General features: G+C 38.8%; 2 protein-coding genes across 2 annotated transcripts; one reads left to right on the top strand and one right to left on the bottom strand.

Moving 5' to 3' along the window:
• Positions 1-801: 801 nt before the first annotated feature.
• FNDC7 (fibronectin type III domain containing 7) lies at positions 802-12,922 on the top strand. The gene is made up of 12 exons (XM_009324221.1): positions 802-864; positions 1,330-1,348; positions 4,349-4,603; positions 5,331-5,591; positions 6,095-6,352; positions 7,802-8,056; positions 8,754-9,011; positions 9,436-9,690; positions 10,616-10,870; positions 11,456-11,716; positions 12,327-12,356; positions 12,882-12,922. The coding sequence occupies exons 1-12, from the start codon at positions 802-804 to the stop codon at positions 12,920-12,922; spliced, it is 2,211 nt and encodes a 736-aa protein (XP_009322496.1).
• Positions 12,923-16,292: 3,370 nt separating this feature from the next.
• PRPF38B (pre-mRNA processing factor 38B) lies at positions 16,293-25,243 on the bottom strand. The gene is made up of 6 exons (XM_009324230.1): positions 25,056-25,243; positions 22,025-22,166; positions 21,579-21,730; positions 21,435-21,495; positions 18,628-18,851; positions 16,293-18,362 (listed from the first exon to the last, which is right to left on the bottom strand). The coding sequence occupies exons 1-6, from the start codon at positions 25,241-25,243 to the stop codon at positions 17,510-17,512; spliced, it is 1,620 nt and encodes a 539-aa protein (XP_009322505.1). The 3' UTR covers positions 16,293-17,509.
• Between the last annotated feature and the right edge of the window lie 305 nt (positions 25,244-25,548).

Below are 25,548 nucleotides of genomic sequence, written 5' to 3'. Positions count from 1 at the left end.
GGCTTCGCGGGGGGGGGGGGGGGGGGCGGGGGGGGGGGGGGGGGGCCGGGAGACCGCCTGGCCGGGGCGTCCTCCGCGAAACCTGCCGTGGTCCCGGGTCCCCTCGGGGTGTAAAACTCCCCTCGCCACCGTGGCTCCCTCATAAAAACGGCCCCCAGGTCCCCTGTTAGGTTCCTGTAAGCCACCGAAGAAAACGCTATCGGTTCATAGATGCCGTTTCTTGACGCCTGAAATCATCTGTCAGAAGTTATAGTTTGAAGACATAAAGGCGTGTTGTCAAAGGGGAAGCAGCAGCTGGTACGAATACGAAGAAATGAGAGGGAAATTTCTCTGTGCACAACGCGAAGCATGAGGAAGAGTGGTTCCCAGTCGGCATGGCGGTGTTCCATTCAAAGGAGAGTACGACGAGGGCATCATTCCTGACAGAAAAAAAGATCCTTGTAAGTGCACAAAAATGGCAATAGATAGTAAGCTGAACAGCAAATTTCGAATTTGCATTGGGCTTAATTATTTTATGAATCTTGTGTAAGCAATACAGAAAGTGCATCCGGTAACAGAAGGGGAAAAAACCCACCACCCGCCTGCCTGAAAGTTCGGTGTGATGCGGGACTCCTTTCACCACGCTTTGGTAACCACTAGCAGGCTGCAGTCCAGCAGGGAGGAGGGCCGAACCTAACGCGACCTCCTCTCGTCCCGGGGAGTAAACCTACGGTGACGGCACTTCGGCAAAATACTACCGGCCGCAGCAGGCATTGGCCTGAGCTCATCCCCATGTGAAGGCTGGAACAAAGTTCTGACAAGATGTGCGGTGCAAAAAGTAAATCATTAATATTTACTGGACTGCTTTTCAACTGCCTAGAAATGGTGAGTTCAACTCATTTGTTTTACAAGTATTTTCGGGAATGATACTGTACTCTTTGTAAAAGTAAACTAAAAGTTAGGGTAGAGACTATCTGACACCCACTTCTATATTCATATTTTGTTACTGTTACACTTTTGCAGTGTTTACAAGTGACTGAAAAATAAAATAATATATTAGGACCCAAGGTCTTTCGAAGTCTGTCAACAACTGAAAACTGGATCAGTAGGCAGATTCGGAGAGGAAAATGAAGAAGTAATACAGTCTGCATACCTGTACCAAATCTCATTGGTTGCATAAACTTTCCATGCTTAAAGAATCTGAGCAAATACATCATATCAGTAAAATGTGTTAAAAAATGTAGTATTTTAAGATGATGTTGTTGTTGTTACTAACATTATTAGTTTTTTAAGTTTCCAAATAAAATACTTCACTTTGTATTTCTAATTTTTTTACATTTTCCTTTTCAGATCTTTTCAGCTAACACAGGTAAATCTTCAGAATGGTATTTTGGTTTTGCCTGCTTGTTTTTGAATGGGTCTGAAGAGAATACGTGTGATTTCTAATAAAACATTCTGTAAGTTCTAGCAGCTTTATAAACAAAAATTGTTTTCAAGTTTGATTCAACTTTAAAAAAAATTATGTTGATATCTTTATACATTTTAAACCTCGTTTTTAGGAGTCCCAATTCTGTCGGACACTCGCACAAAGATTCTGACGGACCACTTATGCCTTGACACTAGCGTGAACAAGGGAGAACACTCAGCTGGACAAATTGTGCTGTTCGTTACCTACATAACTGTGCTACAAATAGGATTCAAACTGTCCCATATTTGCACCCAATTAATTGTTGTATCTTCTAATAAAAAAAAAAACCAAACAAAAAAACACCCCCAAAAAAACCAAAAAGCACACCAGAAGAAGCATGATCTCCTAAGCGCAAATACTTCCAATGTTTTACAACATTTTATACTTTCTTCAATCTCATATTTTGTGCCTACAGCTCCTATTGCCTTAAATGTGAATATTGACTACTTTAAAATACGAGGAGCGCAAGATTACAAGAAGTGCTCTCAGAATTCATTCATTCTCCAGTGATAGTACACGTTCCTGCATATACTGCGCTGTCAAGTGTCTTAAATGCTTAATCGTTGCAGACATGTTGTTGCAGTATCTGGACACTTACTGTAGCGTATTCTTTTCATGATTTGCAAAACAAGCATTTGACCCTATTCATGTGTGGAATACTGTTGACACTGGTTGTATATTCATATACGGATTATACCCAGTATTTTTTAAAATAATTAGACTACAGCATATGGGGGTTTTAAGAAAAATAGCCATCATCACAACATGATATTATGACAGCAAGCAGCAGTTATTACAGTAATTAATGGATTACAAAAGTGAACAAGGAAAATAGCACTCCAAATTCAGTGGAATGCCTATCATCTGAAAATTAGGTCACGTAGATGCTTGATAAGGCACTGAACAACCTTCTTGTCAAGACTTCACTAAATTCAGGAATGACTGAAATGTTTTTTGGATAATGATTTTTTTTTTTTTTAGGTTTCTCTATGTCTATATATGATGTGACATCACGAAGCATTTATCTCAGATGGCCCAAGATTTCAGGAGCCTCTTCTTACAGAGTCACAGCTACAGCTGTGAATACTGTAGGCCATTCATTACTGGCTCATTTTAATGATGTTACATTTAAAGGAACTCTAACTTCATTAATTCCCAATACTCTTTATGCTATACAAGGAGAAGCCATTGACAAGAATGGAATTATTCTTGCAGAAACACAGATTATGCAGTCAACAGGTTAGTAAGAGAAACTTTGTGAAGTATAATTTGCATTGAGCTCTGTAGGACTGGGGTTTTATCCTTGATGTTTCATTGTACCGGTAGGGAGTAACTACCATTCCTGTTGAAGCCTTTTGCTGGTTCTCCTATCGAGTTCAATATTAGCATGATTAGCTCCTTTTCCCCTCTGCTTTTTTTTAATATATATGTTTCCCTGACCTGCCACACACAGCTTGCTCAGACTGCAGCCTTCCAAATCACCTACCCTTTCATTACAAATGCAGATGCGAAGCTATATACATTTTTCAGTACTGATGCTTATAAAGGGTATTTTTGTTTTATTCACAAAAGGACTTGTAGCCTATAAGTCTCGTTGATGGATATTGAAGAAGAATCTACATCAACAGAAGTGCTTTTTTTACTCTGAAATGTAATTGAAAAAATACTCTGTTGAAATTCTGTTTTTAAAATTGTTTAACTGATAATGTTTAGAAATAGCCATTATTTTTCCAGGAGAATTTGTTTCTTACAAAAGTAATTACAATAAAAATTGAAAAAAAATAGCAGTGTTTATCCCGATAAGTGTAAAAAACCCTCTATTGCTAGCTTAGTTATGGGAGAACAGATATTAATGATTAATGTTCTGTAATTTATTTATGATATAAATCATGTGCTATATATTCTTTGCTTGACTGTTAGGCAAGCAACTCCTTTGGACTTGCATAAGGATTTCCTGCACAGAAATTTTTATGAATTGTTACTAAAGACAATATTTTAAAAGGAAAAAAAAATCATAGTGCAATAGCTTGCTCAAAGATCGCGAAAGACACACCTGCAAATGTTCCATAGGCGTGGTCACATAGTATATATGTGACCATTTTTACAAATGGGGCAAAAGAGGGTGTCTGACTATAGCTGAATAAGAAAATTCTTGGGACTAGGAGAGCAGACATAATGCTCAGGAGTTGTATAACCGTGTATGATACTTGCTAGGGTCTCTGAAATCCCAAATTAGCTGCCTTGCTATAAATAAGTTTGCCTCAAGGCGCATACTTTCATCCCAAATACTTTTTATTCCTTAATTTTAGGTGGGATATGGGATACACCTTCATTTTATCTTTTTTTCTCTTCTAGTGAGTTTTTTGCAGCCTTGCAATATATGGACTTGCTTTATGTATGCTGATTCTAGTCTGAAAATCCTGATTACTGAACATAAGTTACTTGTGGTTAAGAAATACACCCTCTGTAGTTACTTTTGTGACTGCAGTACTTAAAAGCAGTACACGAGCTCTTTCTGAATGGCCTGCAGCATAGCATAATAGAAAAGCATTTAATTGCAATATTTGATGTGTCATGTTATTGTATATCTAAGTATATCTGCTCTGAGCAGGGAGTTGGATAAGATGACTTCCCCTGGCCCCTTCCAAACTAAATTATTCTATGTTGCTCTGATATAGAAATGCCTATGATTCAGCATCCTATTTCAAACTGCTTTGTATAAACATCCACTTCTTCTTTGTATATATTGAGTTGTATATTGCTTTCTATAAACATCCAGTATAGTTAATTGGCTATAGAGCAAGACAAACAAGAGACCTCTCAGCGGAACCTGGGTTAAATCATGGCCATTTTCTAGAGTGATTTAAAACTTCAGTATGTCTATTGTTATTTCCATTTTAGCTCCAGACATACCTGTTATTGACCAAGCTTATTCAAAACTTAGCAACAGTATCACAGTGGAATGGAGAACGGTACCTGGGGCTACTAGTTACCTGCTGACTGCACAAGATGGAGATTCCCTCATTGAAACTGTAGTTACAAATTCTCCAGGCACAGTGACGGGACTGAAACCTGCCACCTTGTACAGAATCACTATCAGATCTATAAATTCAGGAGGAAAAAGCCAGCCTTCACCTTTCAGAAAAGCAAAAACAGGTGGACTTTCAAATTCTTATTTCAAATTCTGTAATGTTATTATAATATAAAGCATTTGTGCAAGCACCCTTTTTTTTCTTTTTTTATTTGAACAGAAAACAAACAGTATAGCCCAGGCATGTACCAGTACTGAATTATTATAGTCTTATATTTTAAATTGTATTGATCACATTCTCCTTTCAGTTTTTGAGGACTAGAATTCGGCCATCTGACTTAATGACCAGGACAAGAGTCTGAATTAATGATTTACTTTATGACAGTACTGTAAATTAAATGTTTAATAGGAAGTTTTACTATAACTTGTGTGAATGTATGTATTTTATTTTAACAAAATCGAATTTTATTTTAACAAAAGACATAACTTGAGGAAATGGAAGAAATGAAGAAACAACTAGAAGTATAAAATAATAAGACAATGTAAAACTTAGAGGACAGGAAATGCTGTATCTTCTTCGTGATTTTCATTCTTCTACACACTCGATCTTTCATACTTTGCATATGAGTCATATTCATTTTACAAAACCTGTAATATCATAACAGATGCACCAAATCAGTTTCTGTATTTATTCTGTCAGTCTTGCATTAATTTATTTTTCTGGTTTTGTTGTTGCTGAATTTGTCTCTTAGAGTTTGGTGATTGTTGTTTCTGTGTATTCATTTCAAATTTGGCCCTTTCAAACAGTATTACTGAAAAACCAAAAGCTTAACTGGTGTTCTTTCTCAACAGTCCTGGCTGCTCCAGTTCTGTCTGTTAGCTCTCCGAGTTGTGACTCCATTGCAGTGCGCTGGAAGGCTGTGTACATGGCAGCTGGATTCTCTGTGTCCCTCATGAGATCAGATGGTTTGGGCAGAATGCTGAAGGAGAACACCACCAATACCTCCTTGATATTTACAAATCTAGATCCAGGAACTCTCTATACTATCAAGGCATATGCCTGGAATGTCAATGGGATACCTGGAGATGATTTCACATATAACCAAAGAACAAGTAAGAAATTTTCTTTTCTGAAACCAAGTAAGCATTAAAAAAAAAAAAAAGATATACCAGGAAGTATTTGTGTGTGTGTGTGATCGTGTTATGTTTTTCAAAGATACACTGGGTAGATTTTCAGATCATACAATTTTTACCCCATCCCAAAGTTCATGAAAGCTCAGGTGACGTGGCTGTGTTTAACAAATGTTACTGAGGCAAAGATACCATTAACAACCACTGAAGTTGTACCTAGGACAGGCCTGGGTAAGGATTACACAAGCTTAGACTGATTTGAGGATTTTTCTAACTGTGAGAAGCAAATACTCAAATAAGGCAAGGAGTTTCAACAGAAAGCTTTGTGACGGTATACAACGAGAACTATTTCTTTAAAAAATTGTCACTTTAATATGAATGAGGGTAAGGTCTGCACCACAAAAATTGTATTTGGTTTGCAAGTTATGAAAAAGATGATGTCTGTAGGCCATATGCTAAGCTGTATCCAAACTGATATGCCGTAGGTCCTAATGCACCAGCGGATGTTCAAGTAGCTTTTAATAGTGGTGCTTTACGAGCTAGTGTTTCTTGGATGCCAACAGAAGGAGCTCTAACTTACAGCGTGACAGCCTCCAGTGGACTCTTGAAACTGAAGTGTAACACATCTTCTGCCTCCTGCGTGGTGCCATCACTCCAGTGCGGCTCTGAATATTATGTTTCTGTCACAGCATACAATGATGCTGGATCCAGTAAACCTACTGATGCAGTAAGCTTAAAGACTAGTATGTGTCATTGATCCTTATATAGCTTATGGCATTTTAATATATATTTCTTTGATTTCAAATGTAAATTAGTCCATTACAATTCACGAGTGGTTCTCAAATAGTTATTTCTGCTTCTGAACTTCGTGCATGAACTGTGCCATATACCTTTCTATTGTGGGGATAATAGCCTAAACTTTCTTCGTATTTCTGTGAGAAAAACTTGCAATGGTCTATTTATTGTTGGCTGAACCGGTAAGCCTGCATTTTCCTCCTACCAGAAGTGCCTGTTCTAAAGTCAATTTTCTGAGCGTAAAACTAATGTAAGGAATAACAGATCTGTCCTACTGTGCCAGGTCTGTCACAAATAGATTGGGAGAAATCTGTGAGGAAGTAGCATTAAGGACTGGCCCTAGGCTGAGAACTGTTCTAGGCTAAATCTAGTTGTTAGTTAGAAAGGAGGTCAATAAAACCACGTTCAGCTAAAGTAGCACCACTAGACTAAATTAAGGTACCGTCACAGACCATTTGGAGGTAGCAGCTTTGTCAGGACAAAAGGTTGCTCGTTTCAGCTACTTAGCACCACTGCCATGTCAGAGGTTATTGCTTCCTGACCTGTTAGATGAACTGCCCATGTAAGCAAAACCTGAACCGTTTTTGTTACTACATGCTACCTTAAAGACACAACATTATTTACTTAATTATTTGATGTAACCTGCCTCATTCTGACTTCTCATTGATATGAGTTAGAGATCATCCGTGTGAGCAACTCAGAGGTGGATCTAATGGGATGAGAGAGCCTTAAGCAAGAGACAACTTTTAAGCTGTGGGCTGTAATCTTCTCAGCCAACATTGCTTCAGCTAGATCATGTATATTCATTCTAATAGCAGCAAGCTAAACTTTTTGAACTAGAAAGAAAGCAAACGTTATTTAAGCAAAAGCCATGGAGTTCGCAGTCTAATGTGACATTTTGGCATGCCAAATGCCAAAGGAAACCTGAGCAAAGGACAGCTCTATTCAGACGCAGCCAGTGAGTTTCATGCCAATATATAAAGGGTTTTCACATAAAGGCTTTTGGATGCCAAGTGCTACTCAAGCTAGTATTCTGATTGTCATCCAAAACTACTAGTTGTGAGCACAGACTGTGCCAGTTCTTTTTGAAATACCACCTGGTGCCACTGTTTTTGTTCACAGGGGCACCTTAAGTAGATCTCTTTTCTGTAAAACATGAAGGTAACACCTATTTTGTTCAGTAAAAATCATACTCACTTTTCATCTAAACGTAAGTAGCGTCCTCTTTGAAGGTAGATAAGTTGCTGTCTTCTTGAACAAGACAGAACAACTGTTCAAGCTGAGTAGAATAATTCTATATATTCCTGATTTTCCTTTATTCCCCAAAAGTATAACTTCAGTAAAAATATTCTGATTAGAATTCTTTTTTTCTTTCTTCTTTTAATTTTTTTTTTCAGTTCCTTGTGCACCGGTAAATATATCAATTGAAGAGGATGAGCCTGGCCACTTGTTGGTATCATGGTCTAGCGTCAGTTTTGGTTATTATTACGTGGTTTTTGTGAAGAGTGATGATGGCTTGGAAGTGCACTGCAACACGTCACATACTCAATGCCATTTCCAGTCAGACTGTGGCTTCACCTACTTCATTAGTGTCTTTGCATATAACAAGGCAGGGCAGAGTCCTTCAGGTGATGTATTCAATTACACTACTGGTAAGTAGCAATGTATTCTTGCAAATTCATTTTGGATCCTTTAACTGTGTTTATGGTAGAGCTGATTGGACATTTTTATTGGAAGATGACGACTTAAACTTCTATTTTTATTCAATTTTGGGGCAAAACACACAAAGGTTGGCAGAGAAAAAGAACCACTTCACATTGCAGTTGAATTTAACTTGCATAGTCAAGTGCAACAACATGCTTGCAAACTTGAAAATAGTTTAACGATTCACAGTCATCAGGGAAGGACATACAAATAACACACAGTCCTGGCATAACATTTGAATTCTAGTTCTGTTTTTTTTGCCTTAGGAAGGGTGTACCAAAGTCTTAAACTTCCTCATAGAGCATTTTCGTATTTGGAAAATGAAAAAATAACGAGTTCAGTGGGAAATTGTGAAGACCATTGTTAGAGTTATTTAACCGCTAGATGCTTTGAAATTTTAAATCGAGGATATACATACTTCCTATGTCTTACTTATACATTAGAATGCCCTGTATTGATTTGGAAGGAGGGGTGCTGAATTAATTCAAGAAGTAAGTCTGGGATTAATGAGACTGTTTGCACAGTATCAGTTACCTTTGGAGATTTAAGACATGAAGCACATAGATAAATGAAACAAGGCTCTTCGGTTTCGTGCCAGTTTTCAGTTTCCATTCAAGTTTCCCTCTCTGCCTTGTCTGTTCCCAGCACCTTGCTGCCCCAGCGACTTGAGGGCCGTGGTCGTATCGAGCGACACCGTGCAGGTTACCTGGGCGCCTGTCCGAGGTGTTGACATGTACCAAACAAGAGCTGTCGACTGGAGCGGCGTGGCACTCTGCAATGGCACCGCCACGGCCTGCACCTTGTCGGCTCTGCGGTGCAACACCCAGTATAATGTCACGGTTTATTCTTTCAGTGAGGCCAGGGGCAGCAACACATCATGCGCATCTAAGTACGTGGCAACAGGTATTACGATTGTTCTTACTTTCCTTTGGCAGAAGAAACAATTAGTTAGACACTGCAGTGCTTCATGGATGAAAAGCATTCCTGGAGTGCTAAGTTACTGTAACTGATAAAGAAAAAAACAAAATACTGGAAGTCTTTAAAAATGTACTGTCAGCAGGGACCTAAAAACAGATTTGTATTGAAAGCTTCTGATAGCTCCAAGTCTTTGAAAATTGGATTTACAATCCATCTCTGGTTTTGTATGCAAAATCCTTATGTTGTCAGTTCTGTCACGAGTTCTAAATTCTCATCAGGAGTAACCATGTAAGGATCATATACTTTTCCAAAGTAGTTTGTCAGTTCTAACTGAAGTTAATTTTCACGTGTAACTTACATAGTGTGCATAAACAATCTGTTTAAATACTGTTAATATGAAATATTTCAGCTCCCTGCAGTCCTGAAATTAAAAATATCTCAAAGGAGGCTCTTTCTGTAGTCAGTGTGCACTGGCAATCTAACAATGAAGAAGCTACATACGTTGTCACTGCCAGAGGAGAGGCTGGACTTTGGCATTGCAGAAGCTCTGGAAATTCTTGTACCCTGATTAATCTTCCCTGTGGATCTGCTTTCTCTGTTAGCGCTATAGCAAGATCACCAGCAGGACAGAGCTTACCAAGCCACAGTGTCCCTTTAGAGACAGGTATGTGGGAATTGTTTATAGTGGAAAATATTTAGCAGCATAACATTAAAATAGTTCTATGTCTCTTTATATGATTTTGGCTTTTTTTTTAATTACAATGCGTGCATATTATACTGTCTATTGCAGGATGCCCGATGTCCTCTGCTTTAACGTGTATGTATCTGTGTGTGTGTGAGAAGGAAGGATCACTTGGCACTTGCCTCATACTGAGAAGCCTTAGTGCAACCAATTATCATCTGGCACAGCTAACTAAAATGTAACAACATAATCCACTAATGTAATGCATAACTTCCTTGTCAACATTTTGACTTCTAGTATTACCAGGAAAGGCAATGAGGTGATGTCCATGTCAACAAATAAACAGTGTGAAGAACAGATGAAAGCACATCCTACCCACCGTTCCTGCTATTAATTTGCTAGCAGAGTTGTGTCCTGTACCACTTACCCAGGCAATCCCCAGGCACAGTTCAGAGATTAACGTACACCGGGATCTATTTTTAACAGGCAGTTTGGCTGCAGTCATTTTACGTTGTAGAGGAAGAGACTTTAAACAGACAGAGCTGGACTAAGCTATGTGACTTGAGGGGTAGAGATGGACCCTGCTTAATTAAACTACAGATGTACCCTGATATTCTGATGACAAATTTTAGTAATTTTTAGTATCTTGGTGAACAATCATCTTATAATAATTCCAGGGTTACAACTCACTTTTATAGACAAATTGATCTTATATTGACATTCAGTTTATTAGAAGCTTGCCAGAATAGTCAAGTACTTTTCAGGCAAACATTAGCATGCTGAAAAGTATGCAAGTCTTCATTCCTTTGCTCTCAATCACGTACTATTCTAGTTGCAACCCCCCAAAATACCTTGCATTTTCCAAGTATAAGAACAGAATTGACTTCTCTTTTTTGTTCTTTTTAAGCTCCTTGTTGCCCTAATGACCTGATAGTAACTCAAGTGACACAGTCTGTAACAAATATCAGCTGGTCTGTTGGGATGGGCGCACAGACATATGTAACAACACTGGAGTCTCCAAAAGGACAGGCAAAGTGTCACACTCTTCAAAACTACTGTCTCCTGGGATGCATCACATGCAGCACCAACTATACAGTATCTCTGAAAGCAGTCAGCGAAACGGGTTTGACATCCAGTTGCACGTATCAAGGATATTCTTCCAGTATGTAAATTGTAAATGCAATTGGGAAGAAAAAGACTCAGTATACAACTTACCTTGTATAATCTTCCTCTCATACAAATAGTGCAGCTGAAATTCAATACACAGTTAATGCACTTGCAGTTCTCTCTTTTAAATAAATGCACTTTGGATTATTTTCACATATCGTTTAAACCCTGTTCTTATAACTGCCATCAGGTGGCCGTAAAAAGAAGTTTTGATAACATTGCTCCAGAACCAGTTTTTTAATTTAAATTATGTTACAGCATAATTAAATTTTGAGACCACAAAAGGATTCTGGGCACTCTAGGGTAGCCCTAGTGCCTCCATAGTCAGGAGAGCAATAATATTCCAACGTGTAAAACAATGGCTGAATTCCAGCTCCATAATACGAGTCTGATGATAGAACATTTTCTTCCCTAGTTAAGTTCAAGAATTCTTTTGGCTTTCTGTGAAATAATAATTTCTCATTGAAATGCTGGTATATAGTGATGGTAATCATATCATCTGGTTCAAAATGCACTGTAGGAATTTACAATGTATTGTGGGTTCACAAAATCTGCTTATTAATGTTTCTTATTTTATTAGGTGCTTGCTGCCCTTCCGGGGTGAAGCTATATCGACTCGGCAATAACGGTATCAGGGTATACTGGCGAGCTTCTGAAGAAACGAGAGACTACCATACTGATCTACATGGCTCAAAAGGCAATTTCACCTGTACCCCTAGCTCAGGTCTAAGTCACTGTGACATCACGGAGATACCTTGTGGAGATGTCTACACAGTGGTAGTATCTCCAGTTACTGATAAGGGGCCGAAGCTTACATTTTGTCCTAAAAAAATATATTCAGGTAAAACTTAAATTTCTTTGAATGATGTATTTTTGTCCAGGCACGCGAGATGGTTAAAATAAGCCAAAGTTATGTCAGTAAAGGTGGCAGAGAATAGAACTTTTTTATTCTAGTGTTGACTCCAGAGTAAACTTTACGGGTGCTATCTTGCAATATCTGTAACGGGAACTTGACAGGAACATTTTGGGACTGGGCATACTTATCTACACAGGTGCCTCAAGTGGATCACCCATAACCTGGTGAATACCGAGAAGTTAATTTTCAGTTGGGAGGTTAGTAGTGGTTAGGATACAGAAGCAAATAAATGAGGATTTTTTAATTGTTTTGTTTTCAAATTTGTTGTATAGAATTATTGTTTTTGAATAAAGGAACAAATCAAGAACTTGTATGAACCACTCCTAAGCGCATATTTTAAGTAAAAATTGTTTAAAGTAGTAGTAGTTTCCTTGGGATTCCTTTCCCAGGGCATAAATTTAATCCATTATAAAACTACTGCTACCTGATGGGATTGCACAGTTGTATAGCATGGACTACGTTCTACAAACTGCTACTGTTTTCCAGCTTATAACCTGACACCTAACATTTATACTACTGTTTCATGTCATTTCAGTAACCTGTTCTGGAAGCTCTGTTGGAATGGGTAAGAGCACACAGTACATCCATTCCAAATCCATGATGTTTGTAAAACATGTTAGCGTCATGTAACTGCAAATAAGATGCAAATAATATATGTATTTGATAGTCAAGGCTCGTGTTAGTGTTATGCAGGGTTGTCTCACCCCCATCTTATAATGTGTAATTAAAAAAAAAAAATCTTACCTATATTGCGGCCTGTGTACCATCATGCATTCTACACTGTCACAACATTTACTGTTTATCTGATAGCACATAAGAGGGAGGCTTACCTTTTATAGCCTCACCATATCCTTTTACATTTTAAACTAGGTCACACTTCTGATTATTTAAAAAAAAACATTAAAGAAAGTGTGGCTTACCTCAGCCTATTTTACTTTATTTCTTCTGGGGTTTCAACAGGGTAGACTTCTGCTTTATTTGCCTAGCTAAACTGCTAGAAAACTTCAAAAGCAGCCACCGAAACAAACATTTCTCAAGACAGTTGCTTTTCCATAACTGAAATTATCTTCATTTCTGAATTCTGTTATAGTGATTTATAGAGGAAAGAGCAATGCAGAACAACATATCTAGATGGAAATTCTGGTTCAGATAAGGAGGTAAGTTATAAGAGTCATAATTCAGATTAGGATGCATTAATCAAACTTTTCCTGCTGCATAAATCCTTGGGATTGGAGGGATAAGCTTCACCATATATATCCTGTATATCCTAAAGAGAACTGTTTTGTAAAATCCATCATACTTACCTCAGAACCCTCATGTCATCTACTCCTACTGTCAATACTGGTTTGTCCTCTCCTCCATTTACAATAAACCCCTCTTTCACTTCATTAAGCTTTTTCTAATACTATCCTATAGTTCCCCAGAAGACCCCTCAAAACCCAAACAGATCAAGATACTCTTCGGCACTCGCTTACTTTCTCTCTCTGCTAGCTAAAATTGCTCATTCCCCAACAAAAGTACTGGTGTTCGGGACTATTTACTGCCCTTGTCTCAAAAGGATGGCAAGAAGTCACTGCTGACTTTCCCCCCCCCCCCCAAAGTTGATCATCTCCTCTTTGCTGCTGTTCTCCTACAGCTATCCTGGACGTTAAGGTTATTGACACCACCATTCCCCCTAAATGCTCTCCTTGGTCTTTCTTTCCCTGCAGCTGGAAAGATGACATCTGTGCTTAACTGCAACAGTCACAGCTGCTTGAAGGCTGGGAGGAGGGAAGCTGATTTGCCCTATCTGAGATCTATTCCAGGACATCACATTTGAGCCCCCGCTGATGAGATAATTTTTTAAACGCAGATGAACACTGATAGATCTCCGTAATCTTGAACTGTAATTTTCCCTGTAAAGCAATCAGTTTTAAAAGCTCTTCCAAGACAGTTGTTAATCAGTAGATGTGTCCTAGACCTCATGTGTCAATGAAATAGTAAAGGCTGAGATAAAGATTAAAAGAGTGACATTTAACTCCTTAAAAAAAAAAACACAGCAGTTTAAGTGCGCTCAATTTAAAGTAGCTTGAGGCTTAATCAAGTATTCTAAGGCTATTTAATTTAAATTTAAAAAAAAAGTTTCTTCCTTCACGATTTTGAGAGGTGACTCATGAGGGTAAACACGATGTCCTCCTCACATCAACTGACTTGTTTTGCTTTGTAGCTAATGAACTGACAGATACTACTAAGATCTTAATTTCCCATTTTTCAGAAAAGGCAGAACCTTTTCTCAGACTCCGCAGTGGTTACTTTTTCAGCCAACACAGAAAGCAAAGTTCAAGTTCAAGGATTCTACATACACATAAAAAGTAAAACAATTACTCAAAGATACCTTACAAAAACAGTCTTCAGAAGCTCATGTATAAAGGTTACCAAAGGCAACAGGGTTTTTAACAGCATTTTCAGCTTATAAAAACAGACACCATGCATTCTGAAAGTTTCCTTTCTTCACAGCACACAGTTGTACTGCTTCCGATCGCTTGCCCAAAATAATCTCATGGGAATCTCGCTCGTCAAGAAATTGATTGTAGATGGCCCAAGAATTACATGTTGCTTCTTAGAAAATGATCTGCATTTATTCACTGTCAAACAAGTCTTTCTTTAGGAAGCATTATCTAAAACTGCCCTGCCTTAATAAAAAGTTGGGTTTATTTCTTGTTTGATTTGAAAAAAAAAATTCAGTATTGTTCACAACTTTCTTCCTCGAGGGTTTTATTTAAATACCTTTTCTTCGCAGTCATCATTGTCAAACACTGTCACCAAAGCCTAGGTGTTTAACCAAGTGGCTCTTAACTGGATTTTCAGAGGTCTAAAGCAATCAGTTTCTTTTGGAATCAAATTCAGGCCACAGCTTTCTTCTTTTCACATAAGGAATTCTGGTATTTCCGTGCTCTAACAGTAACTCTAACGTATTTTAAGCAATTATAAACTGTAGGTGTATTTTTTCTCTGTTCTTCCTGGCATACAGACCTCGACATCTCAAAATTACCCACTACAACTTTGACAATGCTGTAGTACTATTTTCATCAGCTCATTTTCATGATTGAAAATGAGAAGTGTAATTGTAACAGAACATATTATTTGCATGTCTGTTAAATAAAAAAAATTTTAAAAAAGCAAAAAGCTGAAGAGGGGTTGAGATTCCAAGAAACAACACATTGATTCAGCTCAAAACAAGTAGTTAGAAGATGTAGACAATTTACCCAAACAGGGAGGAAGAGCAACACAACCAAACCAAGCCAGATCCACACCTCCTACTGTGGTGGTGCATACATTGCAGGCGTTGGTACTGGGGCGTTAGATGTTGGCTAGTAATAAACAACAGTGCCGATACGTGAAACGTCACTGGCACTCGCCAAGATGATTAAAAAACTTCAGTCAGGATTAGTTTCAGGTTCTCTCCAGATTGAGGCAAATGCTTTTTTATGGGTCACGCTGACTTGTTTTAAGATCACAGGAAAGGACAATTAGATGTTGTGTTTTCATAGATGTAGTTTCTACACTATTTAATAGTATGAAGCTCTGGGCTTCATGAAGCAAAAAAAACCCCAACCAACCAAAAAAACCCAAATAAACCCCAAAATAACAACCCCCAAGCAACCCAACCCCACACACCCACTCGTTAAAAGAAGAAAAACTTGAGAATCGAGAAAATTCCTGGGTTAAACACTAACGAGACCAAAAGAAGCCTTCTAGTGGCACGTAAGGTAAATGAAAGCTGTCCTCATAGTTTTGACAGAGCCCGTGCAATCTCCTGGCAGACTGGAAAGGCACTTCTAATAATCTACTAGCTGGGGTATTTCTTAAATGGCCAATACAGTTTTTCTCCTCCCATATTAAATGAGAGCTCAGTATTTTGGTTTTACACCGCAATGGAAAAGAAGTTGTTGAAGCTTAAGCTCTGTTTCAAGCTCAGATTTAAAATCGGGTAACAAAAATATAAGCAGACAATACCTGAAAAACCTCGGTATTAAAAGATTTCTAATACTAAGGATCACGGTGACAAAGGAAAGACTACCAATTCATAAAACAATACATAAGAGCAGGGAGGAAGAAAAAACTGAGTTTGTTATTTTTTGCTTCTTTGAATACTACGGAATGAAGTGTATTGTTAGAAATTCAAGCACTGTTTGTTTTCTCCTGGAGGTTTAAAAAGATCCTAATATTTAAAGATCGTACCTAGAGGACCCGCATCACACAGAAGCAAAAAAAGACACAAACACCGATTTATTTCTGCCTTCGGGTCACTTCATGGTCACGAATGAGTCACACTTAACGTTCTTCTTGGTTCTGGGCCGCTGCATTTCTTTGTTAGCTACATCTTCCTCATAAGGTATCCATCACGTAAAATCCCTTATTCATACGAAGCGTCACTTAGTCTGAAAGTGAAACGTGGAGGAACCCAAACACTCTTGAACTGGCAATGCACGTGCAGGGAAAAGCTGACACCCGATACAAAGGAATTAATTGAGAGTTTATTCCAGATGGTTCTCCTCACTTAGTATACAAGTCATCAGAGTAATCTATCAAATAGACTTGGACTTCAATGATATGATTTTTTTCAATAATGCATTTTGGTTTTTGCTTCTAACAACCTGTTTAAAAAAAAATCTGCCAGATGAAATGTTCAGCACAAACTGCAATCCTTACTATTTGTAGAAAATATGACTTAAAAAAAGGACACTATCAGGTAATTCTTATTTTAAATGTTTACACTTATAAAAATGCTTTGGAAGCTTGAAACTGAAATCCTTTGTAATAATTTTCTTCTTCCTACCTCCCTCTTCCCATCTTAAATGCCTTTATTAGCCCAGGATTATCACAAATAACAGAGTGCAGCTGCCGATTAAAAAACATTAGAAGACCACAAACGGTTAAATCGTGTTTTTAAAAAAATGGAAGCTTACATGGATTTTTTTTCAAACAAATAAAATGCATAGATGGCTACGGTACTCATCCATCAACCTGTACAGCGTCCGCTTGAGGTAGCCTTTCTAAAGAATTACTGAACAAGCCCCAACATAATCTAAATCTTGGCGTCAAAACCACCCTCTCCTTGAAAGTCCACTCTCAATTTAACACCAGTGGTGATCAGCAACATAATACATTTTAAAAGCTTTTGAAAAAACAGCAGGTACAGTGGACATAAATGTTAGTTCTAAATCTGCAGCCCTCAATGTACACCGTATGCACATAAATATCTCGGCTATAATACACGTTCAGGATCCATCCCTAAAAGCCATACTATGATGTAAAGCGCAGCCATGCTAACTTCAGGATACAAACCATAATTCCACGTCTGCGAAGTGAAAGTAGAATTAGTGGCAGTTTATTGCCTCATACAAATTTAACCAACATGGCAACCATGCCAAAGGAATTAAAACATTTTCAGGACATATGTACAGACTGTACATTTCAGAAACATCTGAACAATAAAAATGCAAGAACAATCTCTGCATTACGAATTAAACTAAACAAATGGTTCGAAACCGTCAATGCATTGAATGGGTTTACAAAGGCACTTCCCTACCCAAAATAGGAAATGACAATCTGCAGCCTAGAGGGAGGTCGGAGAAGAGTGCTCATCAACTACTGCACAATCTCAACTTTAAGAAAAAATAAGCAGGATTTAATCAAACATTTATAGGATTCAATGTGATCCACTTCTGAAAGAGTTCACACAGTCTCATCTTTGTTTTTATGTTGCTTTTCCTGGCTCTCTCGTTCCGTGCTTTGGCTCCTTCGACGATCGTGTTTGTCTGAATGGTCCTTGCTATCACTGTGATCATGTTTGTGGGAACGTTCTTTGCTTCTGCTACGCTTTCTAGATTTTTCTTTGCTGGGACTCTGGTCTCGTTTTCTGGACTTCTCAACACTATCTGTTCTTCCTCTGCTTCTGCTTCTACTTCGCTTATTTGACTTCTCTTTACTTTCATTTTTATGTTTACTTGATTTCTCTTTGCTCCTGCTTCTGCTGCGCTTACCTGTATTCTTACTTCGGCTCCTACTCCTATGCTTTCTTTCCCGGCTTCGACTTCTACTATGTTTTCTCTCTTTTTTGGAATCCCTCTTGTCATCCCGGTGTTTCTTGTCATCCTTGTCATCCTTGTGTCGTCTCTCTTCTACGTCACCCTTACTTTTCCTTTCTTTCGATCTTTCTCTAGATCGATCTTTTTCCCTCTCGCTACCTCTTTCCTTATCGTAATCTCTCTCTTTTTTCCGGCTCCGTTCATTCTCTTTCTCTCGCTCCCTATCCCTGTCTCTTCTATCTCCTTTCCTGTCACGACTCCGACTACGGCTTCTGTATCTGTCCCTGCTTCTGCTTCGCCTCCGTTCTAGTGTGCGATCAGTACTTCGAGATCTCCGCCTTTCCTTTTCTCTCTCCTTAGCTTCACGTTCTAATCTCTGCCGTTCTCTTTCTCTTTCTAGCTCTCTATCAAAACTAGATGATCCATGGCCTTCCCGATGATGACTTCTGCTTCTGGATCTTCTGGGAGACCTCCTGGGACTGATGGATCGTCTTGGAGACCTTTTAAAATAAGAGATATTCAATATGAAACACAACCTTGTAAAGGTAAGGGACCCTCTTTACTTTCCAATTTATACTTTACGTAGACGGTCGATATTTAATCTCAAATACCAATATCATCTGATTATTTTAATCCATTAGCATCCATAAACTGTTTAGCCTGTTGCCTTAAAACCTATCTCAGTGAAAAGACGACACGTTTGTGGTCATAAGTAGTTCAATTTTGAACTTTTAACATTCATTTTCAAAATAACGTGTATATGACCTTGAACGTCTACGTTCTGCATGCCGGTCTATTTCTTCCATTCCCTCCTTGCCATCTTTCTTGATTTTTCTAGGTCTGCTTTTAATTTGCTGGTCAATGGTTTTCTGGACTGGCACAGGAATTCTTGGAAACAACGTGGAAAACCATTCAAGCTTAGTGAGGAAGGAACGAAGCATCTCCCCGATGGTCATAACGCAACCCCCACCTGCCTTCACATCCAGGTCCTACAAAATACAAGCAAAAAACATCCTGATGGTCAAAAATATTCTTTACTGGGTTTCAAAAAAAAAAAAAAAAAAATGCTGCTACATTACTGCCCTCTTGAAGTCTCATGATTATGAAAGTTTACTTGTCTCATATTCTAACACATTTCCTTAGAAAAATTCAAACTCTGCATCCTTTGGATTTGGCAGTATGTTACAGATAGGGAATGGGACTTAATATATATGCATGCAGGCACATACTAATCCTGCAGCCATCTGGACGGTAAGGGACTGTCGATGAAGAGATTAACGCGAAATCCCCTTACACAGTCTGGTTATATGGTATGATCTTGTATTTTATTTAAATGCCACAAAGTTGAGCAGTCCTCTCAAACTACATTTAATATTCCATTCTGTGGACATACAACTGCGTACCATCATACCCAACCCTGTGGCCTAAATCATTTAAGAGCTACATCATTGCCTATCTAAAAATGATCATAGAAAAACCTCTAGTACAAAATGGCATCCTAACAGAATTGGAAGCAATAGCAAACCAACTGCCATGAAGCAGTGAGGTTTCTAATTTAGAAATATGTAAAAAAATAAATAAATGAACAAATAATTGGAAACGCATAATCCATGATGACCATTGTCTCTGAAAAGGGTCATTACCGCATGAAGGCCTTCTTGCTATGCCCTCTCACAGCTCAGGACATGTTAGTCAGCTATTGTCAGTCCCAAACCTATAGTGCAAGCACACAAGGAAAGTGAGATTTGTTATCTAAACAGGAAGAGAAAATCTAAATGTAAAACTGCTTGCACTCACACACATTTAAGTGTTCAGATATACAGTTTTTCCAAATATAATCGCTGCAGAGATCTAAAGAAGAAAAAAAGGAGTTAAACGTAGCACCTGGAGAGTACGTACAGTTAAACAAAATAAACATAAGAAGCATTTTGTAAAGTAACTCTGTATCCTGGGAAGTTTTTCACAGCAGCATGACAAAAGATGAACTGCTTCCACATATCTAAGAACTGGAGGGAAAAAAAATCCCGCAGGTTTAAATAATTCCATATGTATAAATTTGCTTCATCCTACCGAGCTTGACCAGGACTGGCAAGAAACTTAAGACAAGCAGCCCCAAGCACTTTTTCCTACATAACGCAAAGCTACTGAAAGCAGCTGGGAGAGAAACACCAATTCCAAAAATATATTGGGAGATTTTAAACAACAATAAACAAATACACGCTGATAACCAGTATCTGCAAGAACTGAAATGTGTGAACTCAAAAAGGTGCTTTGAATAATGAACCAGTTAAGACCTGCACAACGAATCGCACTTGTGATCACTTTATTGTCCTGGGAATCAAGTTGTTTGTGGGACCCTGAAAACGAAGCCACCCCAAATCCTCCTCGTAAGTTACAATGCAACATTGCGGAGAAGAGTTCATATTAACTAGCACCACCTGGGGGAGAAGGAGGATATCACAGCCATGCAATCGAGATGTAAACTTGTTTTGATTTTTGTTACAAACGTACAATAACACAGGTTTACCTGAAATAACAGCTGTTTCCTTTGCACAGTGTTTTTGATACTTAGCATGAAAGAAGCTGTTCAAAATAAATACGCTGCATTGCAGTCAGATACAGGTATGATTAACACTATTTTTAATGCAAGTATTCGGACATCATTTGCAACTACAACATTTGAAATGTCTTGAAGCAGATGCCTCCTGTCACACTGAAGAGGGCAAGTGATCCTTCCTGTTCCATCTTACATCTAGGATGTAATTTAAAACCTGCTCAGTAAATACAAATTGCAACAGTATGTAGCAGACTGTAGAGTCAACTTCGCAGACCGAGAAGCCTCACCCACCAGCTCCTACTCCGTTTCTCCAGAGGGTAAATCAGGACTACGGCACCAAAGGTATTCGCCTGACTGCATAATAATGCAGCCTCTTTACCAAACTTCTTCAGTTAGCAGCTCAAGGTCCTTTTTTTGCCCCGTTAGCAGAGACATTAAGGTTACTAGAAACAATGCCACCTTATGCAGTAATTAGGCTGTTTGTTTCTCCTCTGAAGGAATCCTGGGTTTAGTTATTCCAGGACATGAATAACAACCACAAAGATTTTTTGGTAATATTTTTCCGGGTGAATGTTGGTTTCTACTATATACTTCCCACTCTTCTACATAAGCACCAATTCCCCCTGTCCCAATAACAACTGCAAAATACAAATTTAGCACTCTCGGGACTTACTATACGTTGCCTAAAAATAATTCTTCTTCCGAAAACCGCACAGAAGCCGCACGCACACAGCCTGCTGTCTGCATTCTGATTTAACAAACCTGTTTCACGTGGCTTTGTAATATTTGACACAGGAACATCCTAACCAACGGAAAATACTGTTAAATCTTTGAAATCTGAGAAAAACGACCCGGGTCCCCACTCAGACCTGCTTCCTGCACTAATTAATGAAATTACAGGAACATAACATTGCAACATTCAAACTACAGAAAACCTTATCAAGCAGTGTTTAAACCTAAAGTAGTAACATGAAAAGAAACAAAAGAAAACAAATTATTACCCTCGCCGACATACCTCTTCATCATCAAGAAAGGATTCAAACCAGTCCCATAGATCTGTAGGTGGTTGTGTGTACCTTTAAGTACAAAAAGAATGTAAAATTTTAATACAGCTTTCTGTATATTAAATTCGTCATTAGTTGATTATATCGATACTTACCTAATATACATAAATCCAAGAGCCCTAATATATGGAGAGTCTGTGTGAGTTATAAGGCCCATCACTTGCTTACGAGTGAGTTTCAGTGTAAATAATTTGTAGAGCAGACAAAAGGCAGTAGACACAATTCCTCCAGTTCCAACGCCACGCACCTTTCAAAAGAAAAAAAGTTCGGTGACAACGCAGGAAGTCAAAGACATTATCCCAAATCTACAAAAGAGTATGAGAACTTACACAGGACAAAATCTAAATCTACAAACAGAGCCCTGTGGAAGAAGTAACACTACTGGCATCCACAGTTCCGGAAGCAAGGGGAATATATCAACTCTTTGTAATAAATACTTTTACATCTAGGGACTGAGCCAACATACAAGCAAGTTTTAGCTATGCTTGGGAAATTTAGTTACCGGACAGAAAAATTTAAGAAGGCACGTACTTCTACTTACCCCTCCACACATCCCTGTCTGGCCTGCTGTCTTTCTGCTCCCCTTTTCCCATGGTTCAACATGCGTGACCTGAAAGGGGCGGGGGGAAGGAAAGAAAGACAGAAAGAAAATGACAATTGCAACCTCCATAACGTTTAGCTGCCTATACAAACCCAATTTAAACAATGGATAACCTGAATCAATCTTAAATAGCTTGTCTTCTCCTACCAAATTCAGGATCACGTCTGCTTTGTCATTAAAGCAAAGCATTTGGCTTTTTTTAATTACCGCATTAAGAAATTATAGCCAAAATCGTGGATGAAGTTTAAAAAAAAAAACCACCACAAAGCGAGCATCCATGCTTATTCTATACTCCATGTGCTTCGAATACTTTATGACTAAACCCCATCATTACTATTTTCTATGGTGACTAAACAATTACCTTTATTTAAACTGTCTCTTAACAAGTTTAGTGATACCTGCTGATGACAGCTACAGAAGTCAAAATCTACAGTCTCATATTCATAAATCTCATTTATGCGGTGAGCTTAGCTAGAGATTTCTTTTGAGTATCACCTACAGCTAGGACAAAAGAAAGATGTCTATGAAGTGTAGTATTTTAATCTAAAAAGCCAGTGTTTTTTCTCGTAGACTGCAGTGATGTTCTTAGATAAAATGGTTCCCAAGTACTAATGAGTAAAGCTTGCCTAATTCAAATCTTTCGAGATGCATTTAGACATGAGTGCAAAAACATAGTTAACCAACACCATTCCTTAAATTTGACAGTAAGAGTCTTAAACAAGTTAAGAGCCATAAAACTGCCTAAGCTACATTTGAAACTGTGAAATTCAGAGAAGTAATGTCTGGCTCAATAAACAAGTACATTTCCTAAATATGTTAACTTAAAAAAATAAGTAAAAGCAAGACAAAAAGGATACAATGGCATTACAGTGGATTAGGGATAAGAGTCTGCGGCCAAGTTGCACTGTAGTTCACAAATCGAAATTCCTTAACAATACACAAAACTAATTATGTATACAATCACATGAAATCAGAAATATACTAACGGCTGAAGCTGCTGACTGTGTTTTTTTTTTTTAACAGTTGCTGTCCTATCCAAATAGGAAACATGAGAGATGCCAATACCGTAGAATTCAAAATCCACTATGACTTCCTGTATCATTAGCATCGTGTGAGAAGTTCACAAATACTACGTAAATAATACTGCACAGCCTTCTGATTATTTACAGTTTTGCCTCTCACAGGAAATGAAAAGTATTTCTTAGTCAAAGGATCGGGTACGACACTATCACAATGGTAGTCTTCATTTTTTTTTTTAATTACAGTTACATTTATTGGCCACAATCAATATAAAAATGCTGGTTTTGACAGGTATCAATTAAAAAAAAAAAAACCCCAAAGCCCTGAAAACAACACTCATTTCAGACAAGAGTATTTAAAGTTTTGATCCTACAAAGACTGCTGCGTATGCTTAACTTGTTGGAAGCATACAGGTTAAATGAAGTTGAGGATATGCGCATGGTGCTAAGGTCAGGGTACAGAAAGAGGAAGTCATCCACTTTGCAGATACAGAACCGAAACTGGAGACCAGAACTACAAGTGAATTCATTCAAGTATCTAGACAGAATCCGTATCTTCAAAGATGGTTCCTATCACTAGCTGCCCGTGTGCTTAGGATCATCCTTCCTAAGAAACCAGCGCCCAGTGTTCTTAATTTTTTTAAATGAGCCACTTATTTTGGTTCCCAGACAAAGACAAATACACTCAAAAACACACCTGGTGGTGGATATCACGCTCACTAAGGGAAGGAGGGAAAAAAAAAAAAGCCAGCAATTTTTCAGAAATCTTAAAACATGAACAGAATTCAAATCTCCTGAATATCAAGGAAGTACCTTAACCATCAGGTTATCTTCTCCCTCACATCTACTACTCATGAGTAAGTAAGGGGCTGAGTTTTCTCTTTATTTAGCACACAGTTTTGAGTCAGAATAACTGTCAAGCTCAGTAAACAAAGTTTATTTACATTGGATTAATAAGTGGATTTTTAATGGTATGTCAAAATTCTTCCCCAATTTAAGATTAAGCCATTTATGGAATGAAACACCGAGACAAGCAAATGAACTATCTGACCTACTGCAGCTGAGCTCTACCCATACTAAGACGACGAATCACATCAAATATTTTTCACTACATCTGAAAGAGTCCATGTAAAATACAGTAAGCTCTCAAATTTTCTGAAAATATGTTTCTTTTATAAATTTTTCCTCCCTTGCCATCACTTGCAAGAATAAACTTTGCTGCTTTCCATTCTGATAGTCAGAATGAATTATTTCTATCTCATAGGCAGCAAGTGGTAAATTAACCGAAGAGAAGCTTTGTCGACAATCTATGCTACTCCAAGCATTAGGAGAATTAAGCAGTCTGCTCCAAATGACAGAGCGCAAGCAGGAAAATGCTGTCATTAAAAGGAAAAACAGTAGCACTGTCTCCGTAAGTAAGTACAAACAATGCCAAAAATCTCAAAATACTTCCGCTGAGTTATTTTTCACAATTATAGTGGCCTAAGTAACTTGACTTGCCCTGGTTAAATGAGACAAAAAGGCTACTCTTTTTTTTTTTTTTTAAATTTCAAAGTATATTGAAACCCACTAACTGACACAGTAACATTATCGAGCAGAATCGATTCACCCGAGAAAAACACCTCAATAACCACCAAAGTACAGGTGACCGAAGACAGCAGCCTGAATTATCGAAGTTTTGCTGTCATCACCAGAACAAAGAACGCGGCTGTGTTGATGAGCATTAATTACGCGTACCTCTACCTGGGAGACTGGCTTGATGGAAGCCTCGCTGCAAAACTGACTCAATCCTGCTAACAAAACACGAACTGAGACACGGGTGCGCTGGTACAGCTCAGTTCTCTCCCCAGCACGTCCTACCCAACGCCAAGAGAAGCGCCAGAATGAAGCAAGCACTAAAACGAACTATTTTTTGATAGGGCGTGGGGGGGGGTGGGGTTCCTAAGCTCTACCTGAGGAAGAAGGCCACAGGCAAACTCCCGCTGAAACCACCCACCGTCACCACCCCCCCTCCCCTGCACTCAGGCGGCCTTCGGCACCTCCTCGGCTGCGGGGAGCGCTCGTCCCCGGGAGCGGCGCGCAGATCGGGTCCCCCCCACTCCCTCCGACGGCGGGCGCAGTCCTCGGACGGCCATTTCATCCCCACTGCCCCGCCTCGCGCTGCCCGCTGCAAAACTTAACTTACAACGCCGTAATTCCACATCCCACGCGAAACGCACTTTTTTTTTTGCGCGCGCGAGAGAAGGCAGCACCTTGGATGCTCCCGATTAAGCAACAAAAAAACGAGATTTGCTCCCGCCCCTTACCGCAAGGCCAGGGGCGGGAAGGCAAGAGAGAGAATCCGCGGGCCGCGATCGAAGCCTTCCCCCGCCAAAAACCGCAACCACGGGGAGGCCCGGGAGAGGCGCCGGGACAGCCCCGGGGGGCCCGCGGGGCCCAGGGAGC

The sequence above is a fragment of the Pygoscelis adeliae genome, unplaced genomic scaffold (assembly GCF_000699105.1).
Source record: "Pygoscelis adeliae isolate BGI_AS28 unplaced genomic scaffold, ASM69910v1 Scaffold265, whole genome shotgun sequence".
Classification (NCBI taxonomy): Eukaryota; Metazoa; Chordata; class Aves; order Sphenisciformes; family Spheniscidae; genus Pygoscelis; species Pygoscelis adeliae.
The sequence above is the reverse complement of the archived record's forward strand: the minus strand, read 5'-3'. Positions and strand labels throughout refer to the sequence as shown.

Excerpts from the sequence above, each read along its gene's own strand:
- FNDC7 (XM_009324221.1), top strand. The coding sequence starts at position 802 with ATGTGCGGTGCAAAAAGTAAATCATTAATATTTACTGGACTGCTTTTC. Across the intron at positions 4,604-5,330 it reads TTTCAGAAAAGCAAAAACAG|TCCTGGCTGCTCCAGTTCTG; the intron begins GTGGACTTTCAA and ends CTTTCTCAACAG. Across the intron at positions 8,057-8,753 it reads TGTATTCAATTACACTACTG|CACCTTGCTGCCCCAGCGAC; the intron begins GTAAGTAGCAAT and ends GTCTGTTCCCAG.
- PRPF38B (XM_009324230.1), bottom strand. The coding sequence starts at position 25,243 with ATGAAATGGCCGTCCGAGGACTGCGCCCGCCGTCGGAGGGAGTGGGGG. Across the intron at positions 22,167-25,055 it reads CCTGTGGCCTTCTTCCTCAG|GCAGCTAAACGTTATGGAGG; the intron begins GTAGAGCTTAGG and ends GGGTTTGTATAG. Across the intron at positions 21,496-21,578 it reads CTTGGATTTATGTATATTAG|GTACACACAACCACCTACAG; the intron begins GTAAGTATCGAT and ends TTGTACTTAAAG.